This window comes from Giraffa tippelskirchi, chromosome 5 (genome assembly GCF_054371585.1).
Source record: "Giraffa tippelskirchi isolate mGirTip1 chromosome 5, T2T-mGirTip1v1.2.pri, whole genome shotgun sequence".
In the NCBI taxonomy this organism is placed as follows: Eukaryota; Metazoa; Chordata; class Mammalia; order Artiodactyla; family Giraffidae; genus Giraffa; species Giraffa tippelskirchi.
Window position 1 is genome coordinate 179,526,355 of NC_137279.1, and position 11,298 is coordinate 179,537,652.

At 49.4% G+C, this 11,298-nt stretch overlaps 1 protein-coding gene across 7 annotated transcripts in view; it reads left to right on the top strand.

Moving 5' to 3' along the window:
- RIMS3 (regulating synaptic membrane exocytosis 3) overlaps window positions 1-9,804 on the top strand; it is a 48,782-nt gene extending 38,978 nt beyond the window's left edge. For 3 of the 7 annotated variants that reach the window (XM_081493963.1, XM_081493961.1, XM_081493962.1), the window contains one exon: window positions 343-820. In XM_081493963.1, the coding sequence (XP_081350089.1) occupies window positions 343-555 (213 nt within the window). In that variant the 3' untranslated portion in view covers window positions 556-820. Of the gene's footprint in view, window positions 1-342; window positions 821-4,539; window positions 5,587-5,997; window positions 6,174-9,189 lie in introns of those variants that run through there. The other 4 variants (XR_014054861.1, XM_081493964.1, XM_081493966.1 and 1 more) reach the window with 4 other exon arrangements.
- Window positions 9,805-11,298: the final 1,494 nt, after the last annotated feature.

Genomic DNA, 11,298 nt, shown 5'->3' on the forward strand with positions numbered 1-11,298 from the left:
CCAGCTGTGCCACCAACTGCTGTGTATCTTTGGGTTAGTTATTCGCTCTGAGCTGCATTTCCTTTTTGTGGAAATAATAATCCATATAGCACCTCTACCTAGATAGTTGTAACAACAGAGAGAATATATATAAAGTCTGTACATCATAATGCATACCATAAATGCTTAATAAGCCTGGCACACCACAAGTGCTTAATAAGTTGTTGCCCAAAGTCAGTCTGAGTTCTGCCTCTCTCAGTCCCATCTGTGCCCTGGCAAAATCTCTACATGGTTCCTAGGCCCACCACCCAACCCTGGAGTTGGAGAGGTGGCTCAGCTCCTCTCTCTTCCTCCCACTGGCAGGTGATCGTCTGGGGAGACTATGGCCGCATGGACCACAAGTGCTTCATGGGCATGGCCCAGATCATGCTGGACGAGCTGGACCTGAGTGCTGCAGTCACCGGCTGGTATAAACTCTTCCCCACGTCCTCAGTGGCAGACTCTACGCTCGGCTCCCTCACCAGGCGCCTGTCCCAGTCCTCCCTGGAGAGCGCCACCAGCCCCTCGTGCTCCTAAGGACCTCAGGAGAGGCTGGGGTGCGATGTGGGAAGGGGTGTGGCCGCCTCCCACCTCATCCCCCCTGTACATAGATAGTCTTCACGTCTTTCTGGCCCCCTTGCCCTGCTGCATGCCTGTTGGCTACTGGGCCTGTCCCAGCTGTCAGTGGAGACTCTAGCGCGTGTGCGTGTATTTGTGTGTGTGTGTGTCTGTGTGTGACCATGTTCAATCTATTCATTGTCTGGGTGTAGTCGGTCTTGGTGACTATATGGGCTGAAACCCACGTCTCTCAGTGTCTTGTTGTAAACAAACCCAAAGGAGAATTGTGTGGCCAGGACTCCCCACGCCCCCAAATCCAGGGGTGGAAGTGGGGGACACGGCCATTGGTTCCTCCCGCCTGGCCCTGGGCTCAGGGCAGAGCCTGCGTGTTCCCACCCGTGCCTGTTCTTGGTGGTCTCTGCTTAGTTTTCTGTCTTGTCCTTTGTTCCACCGCTGCCTCTCCCAGCACTGCTGCTCTTTTTTGAGGAATGTAGCATCCGTTGCAGCCAGCCACACTGAGGCCCCTCTGGGAACCCTGACACCGCTCCTTTCCACTGAGCTCTCCAGCCGCTCTTTCTACCGAATGCATCCACAGCATATAGCAGCTCACCTAGGGCCTGGTCAGGGCCCCGGGGAGCAGAAGATGCTGGGGAGCTGAGGGGTTGGAGATCGCTTTCTCCCTCCAGCTGGCACCTCCCCCTTCCTAAAAGTGAGATCCGAGGAGGTGTCGGTTCCCAGGGCTGCAGGCCAGGTACCTTGGCGGGAAGTGTTCGTGCCCCCTTTTGCATTGTTCACCTCCGGTCTCCCTTTCTGACATGCCAAAGGAGCCCTCCCAGTGGACCCCAGGAGGTGCGGACTGGATGGTCTTGAGTTGCAAGAGGTTGGCCTCAAAGGGGATGCTGTCGACCAGAGTGGGCAGCCCCTGACAGCACCCGTGTCCTTTCCAGGCCCTTAGAGTGGCCCTGTGCCCCTCGGGGCTCATCCAGAAGGGGCCTGGCTTGTTGAGGGGCCACAGAGGGCAGGGCTGCTGGCAGGAAGGAGGAGGGCTGGGACTGACTGGCTCTAAGAATCCTGTCTGACCTTCAGGGATTAGCTGCATGAAGCTGACTATTAGGGGCTCTATTTTTTTTTTGCTCATTTCCAGACCAGGGTCTGTGTTTGAGAGCTCAGACTTACTGAAGCTCCAGCCTTTGGATTCCTGCACAGCCTGGTTCTACACTCTATAGACCATGACAGTCACCAGCTCTGTACAAGCAATACTCACCCCCTCGGCCTCCCCGCCTCCTGCGCTCTGCCGCTGCCCTCTGGAGAGTAGCCGGGCCTGCTCTTGATGCCGCACCTGTCTTTGCTGTCTTTCCACCCTTGTCTGGTTGGAGCTTCCCAAAGCCACTCAAACCCTGACCTGACTGGACAGCTGGGCCCCGAGGGTGGGCACCAGGGCCTGGACTGGACCTTGTGAGATGCCTGCTGGGAATCCTGAAGTCTGGCTCGGGAGCCCAAATCTGTCCCTCTGCCTCCTCGGGTCTAGTGTGAAAGCTGAGAGGTTGCCCAGGAGATGGGCAGCCCTCAGGTCCACGTCTGCAGAGGAGAAAGAGGTAGCAGGAGGGGTCAAGTTCTGGGGCCCCCCTGCCCCTTCCCCAGACATCACCCCCGAGCACATATGTGGGGGGAGCCGTGGAGAGGTGCTTGGACTCCATTCGTCACCAAAGCCAGGTGAACATGGGGATGGAGGCAGAGGCTCTCTGATACAGACCCTTCTCCACCGAGGGTTTTCCTTTTCTGGCAGGATCTGCATTAGGCTGAAGTCAGGGCCTGACCACCTCCCTCTCAAGAAAACTGCCCACGGACAAAATGTGGGTGAGGGCAATAAGAACTAACAAAACGAGCACCTGGGCTGACTCCTGCCAGAGCCGGACGGGAACTGTTGTGTTTGTGGAGAGAGAGAGGAGACAGCTGGGTTGAGTTTTCTCTTTCTCAGAAATTCTCTCCTGGCTTTGGGACTGGGTAATGCATTTCTCACGTGTCTATGGCAAAGGGCTCTGTGGTCTTGGATCCTAGGGTGGGGAGAGGGAGGAAAGTCGCTTGCAGAAGAGTATTTGTATGTCCTGTGGGTGACACAGAGCTGTCACCCTCAGAATGGTGTGCAAATACTCGACAGCTTTGGAGTGGTGGGATTATTCGTGACCCATAGGTTCGTGGAGATCTTTCCTGATATGGCACGGAGCGGTGACACCCAGGGAACGTGGACTATCAGAGAGGGTGTCACCCTTCTTCCCCTAGGGACCCAGGAAGGCAAAAGATGGGGAGCTACCAGCCGAGGCTGCTGCTGGGGAGTCAAAGGCTGCTGGCCCCTTGCCTCCGGGAAGGTTGGCTAGCAGGGGGCACATACTAGCCAGAGGGGTGACCTAACCTGTCCTAGAGGTGGGCCACTCCATTGTTCCGCCTCACTAATGGGAAGTCCTTCCCCACCCAAGTCGACCTTGGGGGATTATTTTTAACCCTTTGTACCAAATCAAGTTAATCCAGTTATCCCACCTGGCTTTTCTCCCATGAGAGTGAAGTCTTGTGAGGCTCCATATATGTGTGGTGGTGAGCGGCTGGACTTACGGGTCTGTCTGGGCCTCCTGGATGCAGGAGCTTGTCTGAGAGGCTGCTCTGGAGCAAGCCTGTCCCAGTGGAGGAGGGAGCACATGTGACTGCTGGCCTTCCCTGGATGGGGGAGCATCCATCCCTTGAGGGGGGCATGGTGGGAAGGGAAGGAACATGATTCCTCCCAGGCACTGTTAGATGCAGCGTCACAGCTCCACATGCCCGCTCCTTACCCCAGGGGACCCTGGGGCTGATGACAGGTTGGGCTTTTTGTCACTCCATCTCCCTCTGCTCAGACAGGTTTCGTGGAAGACGTGGCAGAGACAGCCCTGCAGCGCTGCCGGGCTGTGGGCAGGAACCATGACAGATGATTCAGAGCATCTGTCTTCATGTTTCTGCTGTGTTCAATCTGTCCCACTTCCTTCACAGACTCCTTTCCTAAAGGGATAGCTGTGATGGGCCTTTGGTATGAATCAGACTCCAGCGAATGGGGCCAAGTCTTGGTTCTTCCCTGAAGGATTACATCCCTTTTGTCAAACCATCTCCCGAACTACTCCCTAGTCTCTCGCCCGACCCAGCACTCTTAGGAAAGGAGGCTCTCAGTATGCAGCAAGCCCAGGCACTGCCAGCATTTCAGGGGGCCGAGAGAGAGGGTCGCCCCTCTCACTCACCACTCGTGGGCTCACTGGTTCTCCCTGGGGCCTGACCCCCACCAGGGCCAGCATGCCTGAGTTCTTCTTTACTGCCAGCCTTGAGGAGAGCAGAAGCCTCCCACCCCCTTTAAAGACGCTAGAGCCCTGCAAGGGCACTTCTTTGGAAATGAAATGTAGCACAATCTTAGACTGGAGCCCTGGCATACGACCAGGGTCCTTGTTCCATGCCCTGCTGCCCAGGAGAAGCTGGGCTCCCCGCCCCCACCCCCCAGCCAGGGCTCCAGAGCTCCTGATAACCTCCGAGTCCCCATCTTCTTCAGCCCAGAAAGCAGCAAGGCTTCAGAAAGGTTGCTCTTCTGCTTCTTTGGTTGCTTCCTGCACTGTGTAACCCTGTGGACAAATTGCTGCCTTTGCTCATCGTTGCGGGGCGGGGGGGGGGGGGGGGGGCGTGACCTTCATGACCAGGAGGCCGGCCGTCTGGCAGGGTATCTGCAGTGGCTGCCAGGAGAGGGAGAGGGAGAGGTCTGCTGCCCGCTGGCTCCTTTCTCTCTTCCTCTCTCTTCCTCTCTCCGGAGTTTTCTTCTCCAATATCCTGACCTAGAAAGAGGTTCCTTAAAATGCTGCTTCCTGTACTGGACTACCGTTCACCTGCATGATCAGGGAGGAGATAGAAACATAAACTCGTCCCCTACCTTCTCCCTCAAGTCTGCTTTTCACTCAGGTCACAAGAGATTGGGGCAAAACAAAAACAGTCGTGACTGAAGGGCAAGCGTGCCCCGCCTGATCCGGTGAGGCCTGATGGGGGCTGGATCGGCCTGGGCTGGCTGGGCAAGGGTTATTTTGAAAGAGTGCCTGAGCATCTCAGAGTGATGTCAGTGATGCCAAAGAGAGCAACTTGGCCTCCTCGGGCAGCAGCTCTGCCAGCTGAGCCGCACACATGCGGCTCGGGTGTCGGCATGCCCCATGGTGGGACCTTGTTCTCTGACAAAGGGCTTAATCTTTCCATGTAGCAAAGCAACTTCCTCTCCCCCCAACCCTGAGCTCAGGCCTTTGTGGGCCCAGTAAGGCTGTGCCTGTGAGGGAAACTTGCATTCTCCCAGGGGCCCAGACTGGCTTGCGGGGGATGCTTGTCACAAAGCGTGCATGTTCCTGCTCTAGGAAAACCTCCCCAGGTTCTGGTTGGAATCTTGGCCAGCAAGGACAAGAGCCTTCAGCCTCCCAGGCAGTTTGCACTGATGCCAGGAAGGTCCTTGGGCCTGGGTTCCAGAGAGCTTGGCAAACAGAAATGGGCCCTGGGAATTCCAAAGGCAACAGAGCATCCGCCCCAAAGGTCAATGGCCTGGACAGCCGGCTACAGAGAATCCATGGCTGTTATACACAGAGAATTTGTGACTTTATGCAAGTCTCCTTCCTTTTCTGGGTCTCAGCTTCCTCATCTGCAAAACCAGAGCATTGGCTAGTTATTCCATGGTTCCCTCCAGGTTTTTAAAGTCTGATCTGGAGCTGATGAGGGTTGTGAGCCTGGTATACCTGGCACCTGGTTCCACAGGCTGGTTCCTTCCAGCCCTGGGGGCAGGTCCTCACCCATCCACACCCAGATGCTGCTTCTGACAAGAACTCTGGGAATCCTAACGGACTCTGCTCCTTCCACCTCCTCACGGTTTATTGTTCTCTTCCTCTTATGTGATGAGATAATTAAAGGTTGTCTGCAGTGGACAATTTCCAAGGTGCTGATGTGAGGTTACAGCCTCAGCTGCATCCTGTGTAGGTCAGTATCCCCACCAGCAGAAGATGCTGGGTGGGTCCTCGTCTCTACTTCTAGAATGGGATCAGTGGGAGAATCTTAAAAGAAGAGGCTCTCTGATGGGAGGAGAGAGGGAACTTATTTCCCTTCAAAGTATTTTGCTTCTTGAATAAAATATATGTAAATATATATATATATCACTCTTCTCCAGAATGCCTTTTGCAGACACCATCTCAACAGGCAGTGTATGCTGCTTCCTTAGGAAAAGCTAGCCTGATTGTTTCATCCACTCCTTGAGAATGTAAATTCACAGGAGGCAGGAACCCCTTTTTTAGAATTTCCAAATGCATCCTGCAAAGAGAGAGCGCAGATAGGGACTGACAAGCACACTGTTTAGATAAGAAGCAATTAGCCTTTTACATTTTCTATATGCAGCATCTTCCCAAACTCGTCGTGGCTCCCAGGTGGCAGGTGGATGGCTGGGAAGGACTACCGGCTGTTTCTTACAACATTCTTGCCAATTCTCTTGAGAAGAAAATCCCTCACATGGCTTCTGCATGTACAGTATTTGGGCAGCAAAAAAAAAATTATTAAAGTCAGTTTGAAAATGGTTTCACGTGTTGCTTTCTGAAGATGGTTCTTAATTCTAGGAGGGAGGAAACAGTTCCAGGGGACTGAAACAAGGAAGAGGAAGATGCCTTGGCTGAGAAGCAGGGGAGAGAGGTACATCTCAGAAAAAGCCCTGAAAGATCTGACCTGGGCATCTGGGAAATCCGTTGTCACAGTATGTCACTGGGCCACGGAGTCTGACAGCTTCAGGCAGCTTCCTGGCTCTGTCTCCCAGGATCCCTGCTTACAGGCCCTCAAAGCCTTCTAGTCCCACATATTCCACAAGGGATGCCCAGAACCAAATAGAGGGAAAGGTAAGATGGAGATGAGGCCACTGCCCTTGACCCACTGCTGCTTTCTGAGCACTTGGGTCCAGAAGCTCTGCTCAGGCTTGTGGCTGGGGCAGTCTCGCTTGCTCAGCCACACCTGATACAAGCAGTAAGCATAGCTGTTGACCTCCAGTGCTGTGACCCCTGGAATACCCCTTTCTCTCCTTGCCTCAAGGAAGGATGTAGTCACTTCTGGGCAGTGCCAGTGTCCTCTTAGGACTGGATCTGGGGGTATGGAAGATGGGTAAAGTATAGCAATGTCACAGCACGTGCTTGCCAGGGGAAAGGTTGACACCTGCCTACCAAGCTTTTCAGAGTAAACTCCACTGCTTTGGCTCTGGCCCTTGACCTTGCAGTTCCACTGGGCACCATCTCTTGTTGGAAGGCTCGTGAGACTTATATCTAAGCTCTGGTGCTCCCCCAGCATTCTGTCTTTTCTTTCTTTCCCACTTCTGCTCTCTGAGACATCTCATACACTCTCATGGGTTTTAAGAATTTCTATGCTTTTAGCCAGTACAAAAAAAAAAAAGTTTTTTTTAAAGAGAGTCAGTAAAATTAAGAGGGACAGACAACAAAACTGAGATCCATAGAGACATTCTGAAAGATGTTCTTCAAACAGAAGGAAAAATGGTACACACTTCATAGGGTTATTAGGGGAATTCAAGTGAGGTAATATGTTTAAAGTACTCAGAACAATGCCTGGCACATAGCATTTACTATGTTTGCTGTTGTAAAGAAAATGATGGAATGGCTGAAATGTAAGAAAGAAATGTGAACAAGGAAATAAGATTAGTAACTATTAACATACAGACTATAAAACTATAATAATCCTTTTTAAAATTAAATATAGTCATGAACTAAAATACTAGAGAATGATAGCACATAAATTGGTCCTTGGAATGTTCTTGGAGGTGAAAGATACTGAATAACTTCAACCTTCCTTAAAATATACATTCTAAAATCTAGAGTAAATACTAAGAAAATACAAGTAGAATCAAGTAGATTTAAAAACCCTAAATATAAACTATGAAGTTCAGTAGTGTATTAAAAATGATATGATCAACTGGGCTTCCCAGGTGGTGCTAGTGGTAAAGAATCTGCCTGCCAATGCAGGAGACACAGGTTCAATCCCTGGGTTGGGAGTATCCCCTGGAGTAGGAAACAGCACCCCATTCCAGTACTCTTGCTTGGAAAATTCCATGGGCAGAGGAGCCTGATGGGCTACAGTCCATGGGGCCACAAAGAGTTGGACACAACTGAGCACACACACATGTGACCAACTGGCGTTTATCCCAGAATATAAGGATGATTCAATACAAAAATTCACTGTAATTCACCACATCAGTAGACTAACAGAGAAAAATAATTATCCTAATGCATAAAAAACATTTTATAAGGTTTAATCCTATTTGTAATAAAACTATTGGCAACTTCCTTGATTTGATAAGAGACCACTCTAATGGCAGAAATCGAAGAGGAACTAAAGAACCTCTTGATGAGGGTGAAGGAGGAGAGTGAAAAGGGTGGCTTAAACTAAATATTAAAAAAAACTAAGGTTATGACATATGGCCCCATTTCAGTTCAGTTCAGTCGCTCAGTCGTATCCAACTCTGCGACCCCATGAACTGCAGCATGCCAGGCCTCCCTGTCCATCACCAACTCCCGGAGTCTACCCAAACTCATGTCCATCGAGTCGGTGATGCCATCCAGCCATCTCATCCTCTGTTGTCCCCTTCTCCTCCTGCCCCCAATCCTTCCCAGCATCAAAGTCTTTTCCAATGAGTCAACTCTTCACATGAGGTGGCCAAAGTATTGGAGTTTCAGCTTCAACATCAGTCCTTCCAATGAACACCCAGGACTGATCTCCTTTAGGATGGACTGGTTGGATCTCCTTGCAGTCCAAGGCACTCTCAAGAGTCTTCTCCAACACCACAGTTCAAAAGCATCAATTCTTCGATGGCCCCATTACTTCATGGCAAATAGAAGGGGAAAAGGTGGAAGTAGTGACAGATTTCCTCTTCTTGGGCTCTAAAATCACTGCAGATTGTGACTGCAGCCATGAAATCAGAAGACGATTGCTTCTTGGCAAGAAAGTGATGAAAAACCTAGACAGTGTGTTGAAAAGCAGAGACATTACTCTGCCAACAAGGGTCCATATAGTCAAGGCTATGGTCTTTCCAGTGGTCATGTACGGTTGTGAGAGCTGGACCCTAAAGAAGGCAGAGCGCCAAAGAATTGATGCCTTCAAACTGTGGTACTGGAGAAGACTCCTGACAGTCCACTGGAGACTCTCAAATTCTCAAGCAAGGAGATCAAACCAGTCAATCTTAAAGGAAATTAACCCAGAATACTCGTTGGAAGGATTGATGCTGAAACTGAAGCTCCAGTATTTTGGTCACCTGATGCAAACAGTCGACTCATTGGAAAAGTCCCTGATGCTGGTAAAGATTGTGGGCAGAAGGAGAAGAGGGCATCAGAGCATGACATGGCTGGATGGCATCACTGATGCAATGGACATGAACTTGGGTAAACTCCGGGAGACAGTGGGGTATAGGAAGGCCTGGTGTGTTGCTGTCCACGAGGTTGCAAAGAGTCAGACGTGACTGGGCGACTGAACAACAACAACATACACCAAAAAGCCTGTAGTAAATGTTATGTTAATGAAAACATTTAATGTATTCTCTTTAAGATCAACAGAAGAAGAATCAATGATGTTTCTTGGACCTGGCAGAGAACTGATGTTGCAAGGCAAACTGCTATTTTGAAATCTGGAGAGCACATACAGAGAATTAGAGCTAGTATATGATTACCAGGAGAACCCGCTAGAACACCTGATGGGAACACTTAAATGTTAATCCTAACAAATTTCTGGAGGCTGAGTGTGGACTACTTTGAGTATGATCTACAATTGGAGGCTGGCAAGGGTGCATACTATAATGGGCTTTTTTTCTAGGCACCCACAGTAGAGATCTGAGAAAAATCTAGTGTTCTTTTTCAGGGAGAGGGTAAAAGTTCTGAAAAACATCCAGAGTCTCCTCCATGACAAAGGCCTACTGTCCAGGAAAAACACTGAACTGACTCATTGGAAAAGACCTTGATGCTGAGAAAGATTGAAGGCAGGAGAAAGAAGGGAATGACAGAGGATGAGATGGTTAGATGGCATCACTGACTCCGTGGACATGAGTTTGAGCAAGCTCTGGGAGTTGGTGATGGACAGGGAAGCCTGGTGTGCTGCAGTCCATAGGGTTGCAAAGAGTCAGACACGACTGAGCGAGTGAACTGAACTGAACTGACCCAACCCTGGGGGAGGGCATTTTCCCCACTCAGGGGCCCCCTAGATTTCCTCTCTTACCTAAGAGGAGATGAAAAGCTCAAAAAACACTTGCAAAATTCATGACACAGGGAAATGGACCCATTAAAAGAATGAGGTGCAATCATATTATAGAAGGCTTCCTCTGCCCCACAACTTATCACCTACAAACAGGGATCTAACGGCTTACAGTTGAAATAGTTGCAAGACACAGCCTATTAGGGAAGCCCCAAATCAAGAGAGGAGATTAAAAAACTGGTCACCAGTGGAATTTGAAAATATGTGACACCTGTGTGCGTGAGAAGTCACTTCAGTTGTGTCTGACTCTTTGCAACCCCATATTTAGAAAAAAAAAGTTCAATGCAAGGAGGCCCATTATAATTGCTACCATTTAACATAGTTCTAGGAATCCTGTAAAAAGCCATAAAAATAAAAAAAGAGGGGAAGGACTGAAAAAGAGATAAAGCTATCATTTATAGATAATTTGATTACTACACTAAGAAGAACAATTATTAGAACTCATGAGAATGTATTCAGCAACAAGGTTGCTGGATACAAGATCACTCTACCAAAATCAGTTGCATTTTTTTCTGTAACAGCTATAACCAGTAAACATGAGATATTATCCACAATAGCAATTCAAATTATTAAATAATAATTAAGAATACATAAGACCTCTATAGAGAGAATTTTCAAATTCTTAAGAGTTGATGATCTGAATAAATGAACAGACATTCCGTTCTTGGATAAGGCAGTTTAATATAAAGATATTAACTTTCCATTCGGCCCCATCACTTCATGGCAAATAGATGGGGAAACAGTGGAAACAGTGGCTGACTTTATTTTTCTGGGCTCCAAAATCACTGCAGATGGTGATTTCAGCCATGAAATTAAAAGACACTTACTCCTTGGAAGGAAAGTTATGACCAACCTAGACAGCATATTAAAAAGCAGAGACATTACTTCGTCAACAAAGGTCCGTCTAGTCAAGGGTATGGTTTTTCCAGTGGTCATGTATGGATGTGCGAGTTGGACGGTGAAGAAAGCTGAGCGCCGAAGAATTGATGCTTTTGAACTGTGGTGTTGGAGAAGACTCTTGAGAGTCCCTTGGACTGCAAGATCCAACCAGTCCATCCTAAAGGAGATCAGTCCTGGGTGTTCATTGGAAGGACTGATGTTGAAGCTGAAACTCCAATACTTTGGCCACCTGAAGCGAAGAGCTGACTCATTTGAAAAGACCCTGATGCTGGGAAAGATTGAGGGCAGGAGGAGAAGGGGACGACAGAGGATGAGATGGTTGGATGGCATCACCGACTCAATGGACATGGATTTGGGTGGACTCCGGGAGTTGGTGATGGACAGGGAGGCCTGACGTGCTGCAATTCATGGAGTGGCAAAGAGTCGGACATGACTGAGGGACTGAACTGAACTGAACTTTCCAAGTTGATCTGTAAATTCAACACAATGTAAAAATTTCAGTTGGTATGT